Here is a 14,584-nt window from a genome sequence, read left to right as displayed (position 1 = left end):
TCACGGCCGCTGCGGCTCACGGCCCCGCCCGGGGAGCGCTCCGCCTTCTGTCAGGCACTTAACCTTTTCGTTGCTGTTGAGCCGATTCAGTTTAGGGATACTGGATTATTATTCAAATTTGAAGCGCAGTCATGTGCATTTAATTAAACCGGCTTTAAGTTACTTGCTATCATTCTGATCGTATGTCCGTTTAGTTGGTAACGTTGCCACTGAATATTAGGAAGGTCTGTGTTTCCTACTTCTATTTTGTCTTGGAGTTACCACTTTTTAGCTTAAGTTAGGTTTTGTGTTGGACTCATTAGTTCCCCTTCCAAAGAGTCTGTGTTATGGGTTTGAGATTCATAAAGCATAATTGCTAAATTCAACTTTTTGAGGAACTATTCCATTTGGAAGCCCCTTTCTGCTTCATGTTTGTTGGTCTGGGGAGGTTGGCTTAATTTACATAAGGACTTTTCTTTGAAACGTTAATTGAGGATTTTGCTTATAATGATCCACGTGACCTCCTGCTTATTTTCATTAAGGAATGATTTTAAATTTTTGTTTTATTTTAATAATCTTACATAGACTGTCTTACAGTGTGTATTACACCAAGACACTGAAAATTGTAAGGACTGCTGAACAAATGCTATCTGTTGAAACGCATGACTACAGCATAAGTAAAACCATGAGTTTAGCTGATAGTGTAAAGACAGATGGTGTTCAGGTTGGACATCAGTAATTAATTGTTACAGCTTGTCAAGGCTAGTATTGCAGGTAGATGGTAACTGTTGTCAGTGCAGCGCTATCCTAAGTTTCCAAAACTAGGTTTTTCATTTGTTCAAGCAAATTCTAAACAATGTACAGGATCTGATTTAATGTGTTTTTTGAGGGAAAGTGCCACTTGTTGTGAATTGACATCCTAAGTTGAATGTTGCTGAGGCCTAGCTGCATACTTAGCTTGAGAATTTTGTATGGTTAACTTAGGGTTTGCAAATATTGTTGTGAATTGACATCCTAAGTTGAATGTTGCTGAGGCCTAGCTGCATACTTAGCTTGAGAATTTTGTATGGTTAACTTAGGGTTTTTGCAAATACTTTTTTTTTTTTTTTAATTTGCCATTGGTAAGCATATATCATTTTCTTGAGCATATCTTCAGGAACTTCTGGGTTGTATACATTTTTCATGTTTTCAGCTAAATATTTTTTTTTAATTTACTTTTGTAAAATCTTTTATTGTGAGTGATGTTTAAAATAGTGGAGATGAGCGAGTTGTCAAAGGGCAATCTGTCCCTTGTATGTGTTGGGAGCAGTAGAGCTGTGCACTGGGAAGCGTCTGAGTTTGCAGGGAAGGAGCTCTGTGTTAGTGGAATGGCATTGTGCCGCAGCCTGAAGCAAAGCTGGAGCAGACTCCCATGCTATTTGTATCCTTCTGGGGGCAAATATGGAATAACTATTGGATCTTCGATCCTTCTGCTCTTCTCTGTGGCATTGCTACACTCAAAAGCCTATTTTGAAATTAAGCAAGTTATGCACAGGCTCTTAATGTTTCACAGAAACTGAGTAGTTATTTGGTCTCAGCAACACTATAGACAGAGATACCTTTTACTCTAAGAGAAGTGATTAGCTGCTCTGCATCTCACAGATGGAAAGACACGGCTTTATTGCATCATAAAACTGTGTTTTAGAATGTTTCATATTGGCATAACCTATTTCTGCAGCTCTTAGGAAATTTCAACCTCATCCTAGCCAGTTTCTGTGATTTTTGTGCTCATTGGAAACACTAGTGGAAAGTGGGATAGATGCTGTCACCAAACAGCCTAGGTCCCGTGGGGACCTTAAGTTGACTTAGCTGGTGCAGTCTTTACAACAGTCATGCTTAACCGGGGTACGATGTGTCTGCAGAAATACAAGCTTCATGGATGTGCATGCACTTCTGTGAACCTTGTAGCATTTGTGTGCTACCAGTTGGAGTTAAGGCATTAAGTGTTGGGGCTGAGGAACAGGCTTCATCTGTTTAAGCAGAAGACATTAGCATTTGTCTTGTGTGTCAAATCCCTGGCTTTGGAATTTGCTTACAGAAAGAAACTAAGCAGAAAAGCAGAAACTTTGTCTTGGATGACTATAAATAGGCTTTGAGTTAATCGTGCCAAAACTGAATTGCTGTTGATTGGTACAAGACACTGGTGTATAGAGAAGTGAGTTTTTTGGCTTGCAATTTAATAGAAGACAGATCACTTGGCTGCTGATTTTATTAGGCATTTTGGACCCTCAGCTTTTGTTGGCCGGGCTTTAAGGGTAAAAGTGTGCTTGTTTGTAATTCCCTAAGTGATAGTTGACTTTTGAAATTCCGTTGTTTGTTTATGGGTTGGCATTTTTCTGTTTGTCTTTATCATGCTTTGAAAAATTCACTTGCCATTGGTAAATGTTAATATTCCTTTGTGAATGTAAAGATGTAGACCGTCAGGTGATGGTAAATTTGAGCATCCAGTATTTAACTAGAAGTTTGAGTCTTACGATCGGTAGTGATGAAAGGAGACTATCCGCTGAATAAGCTTTAGAAGTCTACTAACTAGAAAAGAAAAAATTAAGAAGTTTAAGTCTGAGGCAGTCACATCGATGTATTCTCAACAATTCCAAATATTCTTTGTAACATGACAGTAGAATAGGAAAAACTTTGACAGAATTTTTTGTTAAAGGAGAAAAATGTTATTGTTTAAGTTTTTTTTTTTTTTTTTAAAACAAAACAAACCAAAAAACCCCAAACCCAGGAAACTTAAGGGAGGAAAGAAGAGTTTCTCCACAAACTATTTTGCTGTGACACTTGTGTCTTTAAAAAAAAAAAACAACCAAAACAAAACCCAACAAAAAACCCCCAGGCTTGTTGGAAAACTAGTGCGTCTTCTGAATTGTCTTTGGGTCTATCCACGATTTTCCAAATACAAACACAGCAGAGCAGGAAAAACAGCATTTTCTTCTGTAGGTGGCTGACAGTTCGCTTACAGCTGTAGCTTTTCAGTGCTGTCAGTGGTTCCTCACTTTACTGAGGCAGAAGTACATTTAAATGGAGGGGACTGTGAGCTTCACCTCTGCTGTTGAGTGAGCTGGGGAGAAATTCTTGTATTTTAACAGCACCTCAGTGTGATGCTGCTCACCTGCTGGCAGGCAGTCAGGCACCGGGTACAGGGAGAAGAGTTTATTTCTGGGGTGTAAACTGATGCAGAGGGGGACTGGGAGAGGAATTTTAAGTAAGACTGTTTTCCCTGACCACCTGTAGGGAGTAGGTTGTAAGTTTGTTTACATGACTGGCAGAGCCTCCTCTCAGACTGCTGCAGTCTGTCATAGATCATAGGCCAAAAGGCACCTGCCTGGTTGAGCTTTCCTTCCCAGGGCTGGGCCGTTCACCAACATTTGTTTTAGCTGTTGTCGAAAGCCTCCAACGATGGAGAATTCATAACCCCTTTTGGGTGATTAACTACCTTTCTGGTTGAAAAGTTTTTCCGAATGTGTAACCTAAATCTTTTAGCACAGTTGAAGGCTGTAGCTGCCTGTGTTTTCTTTAGTGGGTATGGAGAACATCTGATTCTTCTTCGTAGCAACCTTTCACATATTTGAATGCTGTTATCACTTCTCCCCATAGGCGTCTTGTGTCTAGGCTAAATAGACCTAATTCCTAAAAGCTTCTCTCACAGGTCATGTTCTCTAGATCTCTGACCTTTCTTGTTCCTTTCCTCTGGACATTATCCAGTTTAGCTGCATCAATCTTCAAGTGCATTAGTCTGTTTATCTAGTGTGTACAATTCTGATAAATGGGTAGAAGGTGGATTTTTGATGCCTTATTCAAAATATGGTTTATGAAACCTTCAAATTTAGGTCCCAGGACAGCTGAAATCTGGATCAGAGTCTATTAGAGAATAACTGTCATAATTAACATGGTATTTTTTTTTAAAGTAAAACGGGAAATACTGAAATACACTTATGTAGAAAAATATTTACAGGAGATGGTTTTAGAATAAAACTGCTCAAAATGGGGAAGTTGAAGTCTTGCTGCTAGCTTGTATACTATCCTGAACAGAATACCTTGCTTCTCTGCACACATTTTTAATGTATCTGAACTGAATGCTACTAATTTATAGAGCTTCACAGTTTTTAAGGATTTGCTTTTGTGGGTCATTTAGGGACACTGCTGTTGTTCATAATGGCAGTATTCTAGCTTTTTAAAAAATAATATAAACTCTGAATTGCTAAGCCAAAGATTGACATCACGCTTCTGTTGTTTGCCTTTATTTTTCCACTGTAATTTCAAAAATACTCTGGCACCATTTGTTTTATTTTTTGGCCATTTTAGTCTAAAACCAGATTAGTTCCTTGGTTTGATTATTGCAAAGCTGGACAAATCTTTGGAAGTATCTATGCATATGTATTAAGACATTGCGAAAGGAAGAGGGCAGAGCATTAATAGGACTGAGTGCTCAAGAGATGGCTTGTCTTTCATTTAGCACTAGGGCTTATGCTGAGTTAAAGTATGTGCTTGTGAAACTAGAGCTTTAGACTTGGAACACTTTAGTGTTTTGTGCAGTGATTGATTTCTGCAGGTATCTTGTGCAACTTGATCTGGTAAAGAATCCATCTTGATGCCAATCTTTTGGGCCTTAAATATCCTTTTTTTTTTTTTTTCCTCAGTATGTTAGAAAACTTGAATTTATTGGTGTTTAACTTCAGATGTTTCAACAGTTTTGGAGTCATAACAAGCAGAGAAATCTTGGCCATTTAAATTTAGTGAAGAAAAAACTTTAGAGAAACGTTAGATCAAAATTTAGTTTTGGTGTCAGACTTGCAATAAGAGCTATACAGGGCTCCATTGTAATAAGAGTTCTGCTAATGCTTACTTACCTTCTCCAGAACGCTTTTAGAAAGCTTTCTTGCAGAAGTAAGCTATCAAAGAAAGGTGTTTTAAACACCTTTCACGCTCTTTTATGAGGCCAGAGATAAGGTCAACAGGAAGAGAATTATAGCAGTTGGTATAGATTCAATCTCTAAAGTTTCAACTTTAGGTTTGCTTATAGCAATTGTGTGGGTCACTTCACTGGTTTCTTTGAATTTCCTTAAATGGGTAAGGACTTTACAAACTATTTAATGTGTCAAACAGTATCGTAGTAACTGCTGTACTGTTAGTCACTGCTAGATGGCACTGTGTAACTGTGCTTTCACCAAAATTATTATTGAGACCTATTTTTGAGAACTGTTTAAATTAACATTTAGGTTAAAAATGGCATTTTATTGAATTTTATTTTCAATTTAGTCAATTAATTTATCCCACCACAAGTGATCTCTTGGCTCAGGGACTTATTTGCATTGTTTGAAAGGACTCAAAAGTTCAGAGGCAGCCCTAGCAAGTGAGGTAAAATTTTCCTGTGTTTCCCACACAATTATTAATAATGCAGAAGTATTGCATACATTAGGCTTGTGTAAATATCCTAGAAGATTATTCAGAAAAAATGAGATCCATTGTCAGGTCGAATATGGTCACAAAGGAAATGAAGCAGCGATTAGTAGAAAAGTCTTTGGAGATTAGAGGGATTTGTATGATTTTTCTTAATTGATCATCGTCCATGTATGTTCATGCTAGTTACATGAACGCTTTATTTTCAGAATCTTAGCTAGGAAAGCTTAAAATTGTAACTTTTTTTTCTCTCTGTAAAATTGGATTTTTGTCTTCAGAGTGACTGTGCCATATTACTGTAAGCATAGTAGTTGTTCATTCATGGAAAAGATCATATCCAAATAAAGCTTATGGGTGTGGTACTAAGACGCTTGCAGTGTGATGCAGCCAGGGTTTTCTGTGTCCAATCAGGATGGCATAAGGTTTTTTCATAATGATCAGTGTTAGCAAGTGGTTTTCACTGTGCGGGAAGTACAATATACTAAGCAGTCTGTTTCCCTTACTCTAATGGTTAAAAACATTTTAGAAACTTTGGCAAGGCAGATTTTCATGGTTCTCAGGTACGTACATGAGGAAAGTTTGCATCTCTTGAAGATGTGGATTCTTCCAACAAAAGAAGAAAGTTTGCTTCAGCTGCAGCGTATGCTATGTGTCATTAAAAAAAAAAGCCAAACTCCAAAGGGTCTGTGAAGTGCAAAAATGGCATTTATGTTACCAGACTGCATGTTTTCTGTGTGCATGTACGAATTTGTTTTGCATCGTTAAGTGTATTTTACTTGTTTTTTGGAAAGGGGGAACAGATGTAGTTGCTGAATGTTGTAGTTGTCTTACTAATGATTAGTGGTTTTATTTAATCACTAGGGTATATTCTTCATTTACTTCCTGCGATCTTGCTGGTTACTGTCTTTGTTCACACCTGTACTAGCGTATCAGTGATTATTTGCATTGTGTGTATACAACATGTCTAGTTTGACTCACCTTCCTGGCACTAATTGAAATCACTTGATGAATTTGTACTTGGAATTCCAGGTGTGCTACCTAGCACACACTAAAGAGAAAATGGAAGATTTTGCATAACACTTGATTCTTTTAAGAAACAAATGAAAAATATTAGCAGATATTGGCACAGGGACTTTTATTACAGGAAGATTCTGAGGAAGTATTGAGCAGTTACTTTTGCTTTTTTTAGCTGCAAAACTTTATTAAAACCAATTTTTTCACTGAGTTTTTGAGGAAACCTCATTCGTATTGAAGAAGTGTTCTTACAAAGATTGTATCCCAGACGGAAATGGAAAACAGTTTCTAACCATATATAATTTTCAAGACATTGAAATCACGGCGATCTGAATTAGTTTGTTACGTGAGGCTGGATGGCAAAAGAAAGATGTTTGTATCTGTGAAAAATGGAAAAGCTAAGAAGATCTGTTGTGTTAGGTGAAAGTTTCCTCAGTTTAGAAAAAAATACATAACTGTAGTATATATACCCATAGCTGCTAATCCCTGATCATTATGCAGTGATTCTAAAGTAGTTAAGTTTCAGTTTAAAATGTGAAAGAATTAGTTCAATATAACTCTTTTTCTTATTTTGCAGGTTTTCACAGCCTTTGGTTTGAAGCAGTAAGGCAGCTTCTAGGATGAATTAGTAATGTAGTTGGTTCAAGCTGAGGTCTTTCCTCCTGTATCTCGATTAATTCGGTTCTGCAAGAAAATGGTTTAATAATGAAAATGTTTTTGTATGAACTGATTTATAGGTTCTTATTCCTTCAGGAGAACAACCTGTTGAAGGACCGTTATTTTTTTTTTCTTTTTTTTTTTCTGTTCTCTAGAGACCTGTGCCCACATTGTGATTCAAGAAGGTATTTGTCATTTAAGGGATCTGCCTTTCTCATCCTTACTGTTAATGGACACTCAAAGAAGGAAAATTACTACAAACTGGAAACATTTTTCTAAGCTTCAGTAAAAAAAGTTGAAAACTGATGTGAACTAGCATTGGGTTTGTTGTTTTTGTGAGATCCAAGACACTGAGAAATGCCTGCTAATGAGCAGCTCGCCCCTGTAAAACTTTAAGCTTTCATAGATGTATTTTTTTCTTTTCATTAATATAGTCTAGCTTTTTGTCAAAAGCAATTCCATTCCCGTTAACACCTACTTCAGGTACCAGGAACTAAATCAAGAATACACTTTGATGTATAGAAAGTGTGGAACTAGTTCATGTCTTACTAATATCGAGGAGTGTGTGACTTAATAAACAAACTGTGTGGTATTTGATGCCAAGTTGTACCCAATTACGTTAGACACATTTCAGTATTGAAAACACATGTGCCATCTACGTTGCAAACCATATTCTCAATAAACTGATTCCAAAAAGGAAAGATTTAAAGCCTGATGAATGAGGTGGATTTAAGATGTTTAAAATGGAACTACTCATATATCTTTCTAGATGCTAAAACATTTTTTTAACCTCTACAGAGTCTACTGATTTTTGGCATCACTTTCTCTAGCATTGTTTCACAAATGTTTTCATAGTTATCCCTTGAAAATAGAAAAGTGTCTTTTAAAGTGTCATTCTGGAATAAACAATGAAGAGGCTTCCTTGACAAAAAAAACCCAAGCAGCCAAACAACTGTTAAAATGGGACTTTCCACTCTTGTTTAAATATATGTTTTAGCTGCTACATCAAAGTGACGATAAGCAAAGGACTACCTAGGGAATGCTGAAACATCTATCAAAATAGGTGTTCAAAAAGTGTTTTTACCATAAATCTTTAGATATATCATTTAGGTTCCTAAGTTCAGTCTAATTAGCTAAGTGAAAAGAGACTTGCTTTCCTGAAGCACCCCCTGGAGGTAAGGAGTTCAATAGTGTTGGCTGTTTTCCTTCGATTATGCAGGGAGTTCTGCTCCTAACTCAGACACCTAGGAGAGATTCATAGTCATGGGTATGAATACCTTCATTCTTTCCACCCTAGTTATTAATGCAGTAAGACCATGTCTTTTTTTTTTTCACCTTATCTTCCCTCAAATTGCATAAATCTCTTCAATGTTTAGTCAGCCTTACAGTTCGTCAGGGTTTTTGTGTGTATAGGTAAGCACGTGAAGTGCGTTAATAAGTTACAATGGGAAGTCACATGGTCAGGCTAACAATATAATTTCAAGTTCAGTTGAACTTCCAAGTTTTGTATTTCTTGTTAATTGAGATTGCATTTGTTGAGAGGGCTCAGGATTTTGTTTCAAGTTCAGTGCCTCTACAATGTACTTAGCCAACCATGAATTAATTGATAAAAATGTTCCTTGTTCCAGTTCTGTTTTAGCAAGTGTAATTGCTATGCCTTTCTGACATGCCTCGTGTGATAATTTTATCTTTGGATCCATAGATCACCATTAAAGCAGAGAAGCAGGTACACAGTTCTTTGACACATCCTGTAAACTTTGTTGCTGCAGAGCTGTCCGTGCTTCTGATAATAGATAGTAACTACTTATTGGACTGTCTTGCCAGCTGCTGTTAAAATACTTTGTCTGGAAAAACACAAATTCAGTCCAGTTCTGTAATAATATTTATACACTGAGTAGTATCCTATATGCTAAAAAAACCAAAACAAAAGTTGCAAGAAACATTTGGTGGGATGACACCACTCTCATCTCCTGTGATGCTATGTGATGGAGTTGCGAACGTGTTTGTCTGGTAAGCTGGTGCTCTGTTTCGCTGAATTCAGTCCAGGATGTCAAAATTCACAAATGCTTTCTTTTTGTGTCCTGTGAAAAGAATATTTCTATTAAAATTTTCCCCTAATATAATGATTTTTAAATACTCTTAATGTCACTGTATGTTAGGAGGTATATTGACAGGATGTTTTAGTACTCTAAATGAATAGACGAAGATAAATGTGCTGTTTTGTAACAAAAGCTCAATGCAACATGTGTTAATAACCATTATATTTAGATTTTCCTTCTGTTTTGCAATGGATGTTTCTCAATAGGAACCAAAAAGATTTAAAATAGAAGTGCATGATATGATTATATGTTACTAGGAGAAAGATGCAAGTCAAATATACTTAGATATGTTCTTAGCTTTGCAGTAGACAACGTTGTAAGTATCTGAGCTGGTTTAGTTGAAATGAAGTATGATGATATAGTGCCACACATGAGAAAAACAAGATATTGTACCCAAGGAAGCAAAATGCTCCTTTTACTTCTGTTTACACTTGCAAAGACTCATTTCTCTGTGTGCTGAAAACTTCACAGGCATCTAAGATGAACAGCTATTGTAGGAGAAGCTTAAACTCAGGTGTCATTTATTGTTGTAATTTTATAATTCTAAAGCAGCACCTGTTATCAAGGTGCCATCCAATATTGTTTGGCTAGCATGTACAATTCAAACTTGTACCACATATACACGGGAGGCTCATTAAATATAATAAATTCTATGTGGGATGTAACATTCTTTATATTTGTCCTTGGCTAGAATGTGCATCAGTTTGATCTGATCTTATTGGCCAGTAAAGGGGTGAAAGAGGTCTAAGGGTGTCTGCTATGGCAGGTTTTCAAGAGAGTAGGGATTAGGTCACGCTTTAAATTTGCTTTCGTGGGGCCTCAGTGTGAGTGCAGAGTAACAGGTGGTTTCTGAAACACGGAGAGAGAATATTTTTGGAGATGTCATCATCTTGATGCTCCCTGTGGGAAAGTTTAGTGCCTCTACGGGAATAATAATAAAAAAAGAAGATTCTGTTCTTGCTATCAGTAATGGAATAGTTCTTCGCTTTATCCCTAGTCTCTTTCAAATCTGAAGAAGAAAAAGGAGCTATTTGTCTTCTGAGTTAAAAGACCAATATTGCTGTTTTCTTGGAATGTATTTAATGCAATTATCAGTTGCACTTGAGGAACAAAATGCAGTCACTGTTGAAAAGTGTTTTAAATGTTCCATTTTGGGGTTCCTGAGTATTTCCCTATCCAAATAATTTGCTGTGGTTGCCATAAAGTTCAAGCTTTTGCTTGCAGTCAGCCTGGTGGTCACATCATCATCTCATTCAGCAGTAGGAATTGAGGTACTAGGAATGAGGCTAATAGGTGGACTGTGTGTGTTGTGCAGCGTTATAGGCAGTGCTGTCTGTTGTTTTGTCAGAAATACTGTAACTGAAGCACTTTTTGCATTGTAAAATGTCAGGTTATTTCTGGGCTTCAGTCTAGTACATATTGGCTACAAATGAAAAAACCTGCTCCCAAAAGTGTAATATAAAAATGTTAAGTTAAAAAAAACAAACCACGCACGAGTTCACGTTAACCCTAAAACTGTGACTGAATCAGTATCTTATCAGGTAATCTGGGCTGAGGCTCCCTTGACTTTGTTTACACTGTTCTCAGATGTATCACTTATGAAAAGCACTCAGTTTCTGAAGTGAGTGCAAGTATCTATAGGGAATCTATAGAGACAGATATCTAATAGGGAATGAGCTTAGCTTAACTTTTTTCATTCCTTTAATATCTAAATGTGAGATTATTTTGAAGAAGTGTTTTGGTACCTTTGTTAGTATCTAACCCTAGGTTGTGAAATCTTTGGTGGGCTGCCTTGAAAAATCTGTTGGTAGGATGAAAAAGCAGAAATTGTTCAGAAAGGGACATAATTGGTGGTTTACAAGAGGGGCAGTTCAGTTTTCTTCAGACTCGAGTAAAGGGGGTCTAAGTACTTAGGTTGCAGCGATGTTTCTGTATGGGAGCTGTTCAGAATAGATAGCCCATTGTGAACTTTTTAATATAGATTTTAATTAGCGTGCTACTCCTACCACCTGCTGAAGTAGAGTTGGAACGTCTGCTGACCTGAAATGAATGCACGTGTTCAGTATTAATACTGCATGTCTGGATCCAGACAGCGATCTTTCATTTTGACATGCACATAGTCAAAGTAAATTAATGTTTAAAATCTGAACGCTTGAAGTTCAGCCAGAGTGTGCATTCATAATTATCTTCAGACTAGTTTAAATAGAAATGCATACTGCTTTTTTACTCTTTGTTAACAGTATATACAGCTAAAATTTGCAATATTAGTAGAGAAGTTAATTATGTTGACTTGTTTTCCTCCTACTCATGAAGAGTATTTATTAAAAGCCTTTAAAACAGTTCAGTTACAGGGTTCAGATTCTGCATGGTTCAGTATGCACGGTATGTTTTTTCATGTGTCTTGAACAATTGATTTTAACTTCGTATTTTCTAGTTGAGTATATGCATGGAATTAGCCTTAGAAATTATTGTTACAGGAAGGTCTAAGTCATTGTAGATTTTGTGGTCAACCAAAAAACTGCTCTTCTATCTCAGAAGAAATGTTTTCCAATGAACAGCATCGTGACCTTTCAGAGATTCGATTCTGACCACAATACCCGCTCCCTTAATTTAAGCTGTGTATTCTTAAAGCTCCCAGAAGATAATTAGTCTAAATACTGCCATTCAGTCCAACCGTGTTCACACTACAGCAAAATTATTTTAACTTGTATATTTAAAATAGAGCATAGTCCTACAGCCAGCTGCAGCTCTAACAGCACAAACATTTTTATACTAATTTTTCTTTGATTGTAAGTCAAGTAAAGTTCAAGCATTGAAGTACTGCTCAGTCAGGACAAAGGACTTTAAAGTGTTGTAATACTGAGGTTCATACATGTGTCTGCAGTAATGACAATTATTGGCAAGAAAGCTAAACAATAAATACTTTTGAAATACTGCTGTGTCGATTACTTTTTGCGGTAACACAGTAACGGAAAATCTTCTCAGTGATTCTTTTATTTTTGTTTGTTAAAAAATTAATAAATAACCCTGATGCTTAATGGAGGTCATGCTTACTGATTATAAGACTGAAAAGCCTATTGGTACATCATCTATCTTATTTCTCATGTGGAGACTATAATGAACCTAGGCCCAAAGCTGTTACCTGTAGAGTTGTGTTCAGCTCTAAGGAGTTCAGATAAGCGGACAGTGTTTTTAAATCTGAAACTTATCGAGGATGTAAATTTGTAAAAATCAAACAAACAAAAAAAGACCACCCCATTTCCCAAAAACCATCCCAATCTGTATAGAATTATAAAGGAGTATAAAAATGTTTGTGTTGGTGTGACTGCATCTGCATGTGGATTGTGTTTGAGTCTGGAAGAGGTGTCATCCTGATACTGGTTTTTCTTGGTAAGTGTCTTATTAGTAGATTCACAGAAGAAATGTAAACACTGATAACCTGTAATAACTGAGCTCAGAATGGGGAATTTTGCTGCTGACCAGTGAAGAATTTTTTTTTTTTCTTTCTTCTCTTGAACGTGTGATTGATGACTGCTGGCTAAACAAAGAATGAACAAATAGATTTCTCGTACTTCTTAATCATTCCTTCATTAGATAACTTTCTGGCTTGAATTCAAGTTTTACTGTCTAATTGTAGAATTTCTTGAGTATGGAGATTTATTATTTAAATGATCTGTTCCAGTCTTTTACTGTGTCCTATTTATAGTGTTTAGGGGTTCATCTGATACCTTCCTTCCAGAAAGATTCAGCTGTGGTGAATCTCACAGCAATTTTTCTTGTTTCATGGTTGACTATATGAATCTGTTCTTAAGCTACCTGCAGGGCAAAAAGAGGTTCCCCACTTTTTCCTCTTGTCTTACCTGCCTCTAGAAAGAAAGATATACTGCTTTGTCTCCCTGATTTTACAGCAGGAGATGCAGAGTCAAGTATTTTTGAGTAATGTCCTTTTCATTGTATTATGCTTTGAAATACTTATTTTTTAACAATGTAATTTTTAGGTCTTCAGGTGAAAAGCTAGCTGCATTTCTAATCTGCTGACTCTCTTGGTTGTCAGGGCTTTTCTTAAATTCTTACAATCTTTTTTGCTATGTTACTTGTGCAAGTAAAATTAAAAAAACAGCCAGGGGTCAGGCTATTGGTACGAGTACTTCCATTATGCTGTCTCACGTTCTTCTATCTGTATCCACATCTTAAGTTATTAGACAGTCTTTTTTCATGGGATTTTTGTTCCAACAAAAAAATACCAGAATCACAGACTGAAAACATGAATCAAGGAAAGAACGCTGCAGATATCTGGAGTAATAATACTCAAGGTTTTAACTATTTCTCCTCTCAGTAATTAGGTAATTCAAGTCTTAAGCTTAATATGGCATAAATCAGCAGAGATTACTGTTTCTAAACCACCTTTTGTGCCTACTTCTCCCCTGCCCCCCCCCAACACCCGGTGTAAAATAAAACATCACATTTAAACAGAATTTTTTCCTCTGTGTGACAACTTTATGAAGAGAAAAGCATGTAAGGTGTGAAGAGTTACAATGAATGTTTTATGACTCCTATTCTTAAATTCAATACAGCTATCTTCTGTGCAGCTTTTCCTTCCTGTTCCTCTGAAGCATCAGATAGTGATCATCACAAATATGTAACTATTAGTGTCTGCCTACAGAGTAAATTTTTGTGTGCCATAATAACTCAGGGTTCTCTTCAGCAAACGTTACTGTGCCTTTTGCTATGGTCTGACAGGCATGACCTACATTTAAGAAAGCCCTCTGGGTCTGTCTGGTTCATTACTGTCTACTTGCAGATGCTTCTTCATAGATGGTTAGTTGAGATGCTTTTGCCAACCTCTAGGTGTTTCTGCAACTTTTTGGTATAGTGGTTTTGCAAATTCATGCTCTCCAGTAGCAAGAGCCTGACTTGCTTAATAGAATTTATGTGGAGCTTAGTTTCAAGCATCTTTCTGTCTTTCTAATAGCAATATTGAGAGCATTTTGGTTTTTATGTCACTGAGCTTCAGGTTGCTCTGGGTTGTTAGATGAAAGTAAATGTATATTTACATATGAAATGTCCGTTCTCTATTCCGAATTCTGATTGAGAGTCTGTTTTCTGTAGACTGTTGGAAATGGGTTTGAATATATTTTAAAGGCATTTCCCAAACCAGTGGGGTTGTATTTTTAATAGTAAAGACCACCTCATATTTTCTCCTTTAGTAGTAGGAGGCTGGTTGCTGTAACTGGCACAACTTTTAAAGGTAGTAATGATCTTTAAATTAACCAGTACTGCTTGTGTTTGAAATGCTAATCCAACAGACTGTATGGTTTGTACAATTATTAATACTCTTTGTCTATGTTGCTTAGCAGTTAAGAGGTTAAGCGGTTCATGGGGGGGGGGGGGGGGAA

At 36.6% G+C, this 14,584-nt stretch overlaps 1 protein-coding gene across 1 annotated transcript in view; it reads left to right on the top strand.

Moving 5' to 3' along the window:
• The window catches only part of LOC103894550 (threonylcarbamoyladenosine tRNA methylthiotransferase-like), a 22,998-nt gene extending 15,319 nt beyond the window's left edge, over positions 1-7,679 (top strand). The window contains exon 4 of the mRNA XM_009273965.1: positions 7,245-7,679. Coding sequence (XP_009272240.1) covers positions 7,245-7,378 — 134 coding nt within the window. The 3' untranslated portion in view covers positions 7,379-7,679. The remainder of the gene's footprint in view (positions 1-7,244) is intronic.
• Positions 7,680-14,584: the final 6,905 nt, after the last annotated feature.

Source organism: Aptenodytes forsteri, unplaced genomic scaffold (assembly GCF_000699145.1).
Source record: "Aptenodytes forsteri isolate BGI_AS27 unplaced genomic scaffold, ASM69914v1 Scaffold831, whole genome shotgun sequence".
NCBI lineage: Eukaryota > Metazoa > Chordata > Aves > Sphenisciformes > Spheniscidae > Aptenodytes > Aptenodytes forsteri.
This window is presented reverse-complemented; position numbering and strand designations above follow the sequence as displayed.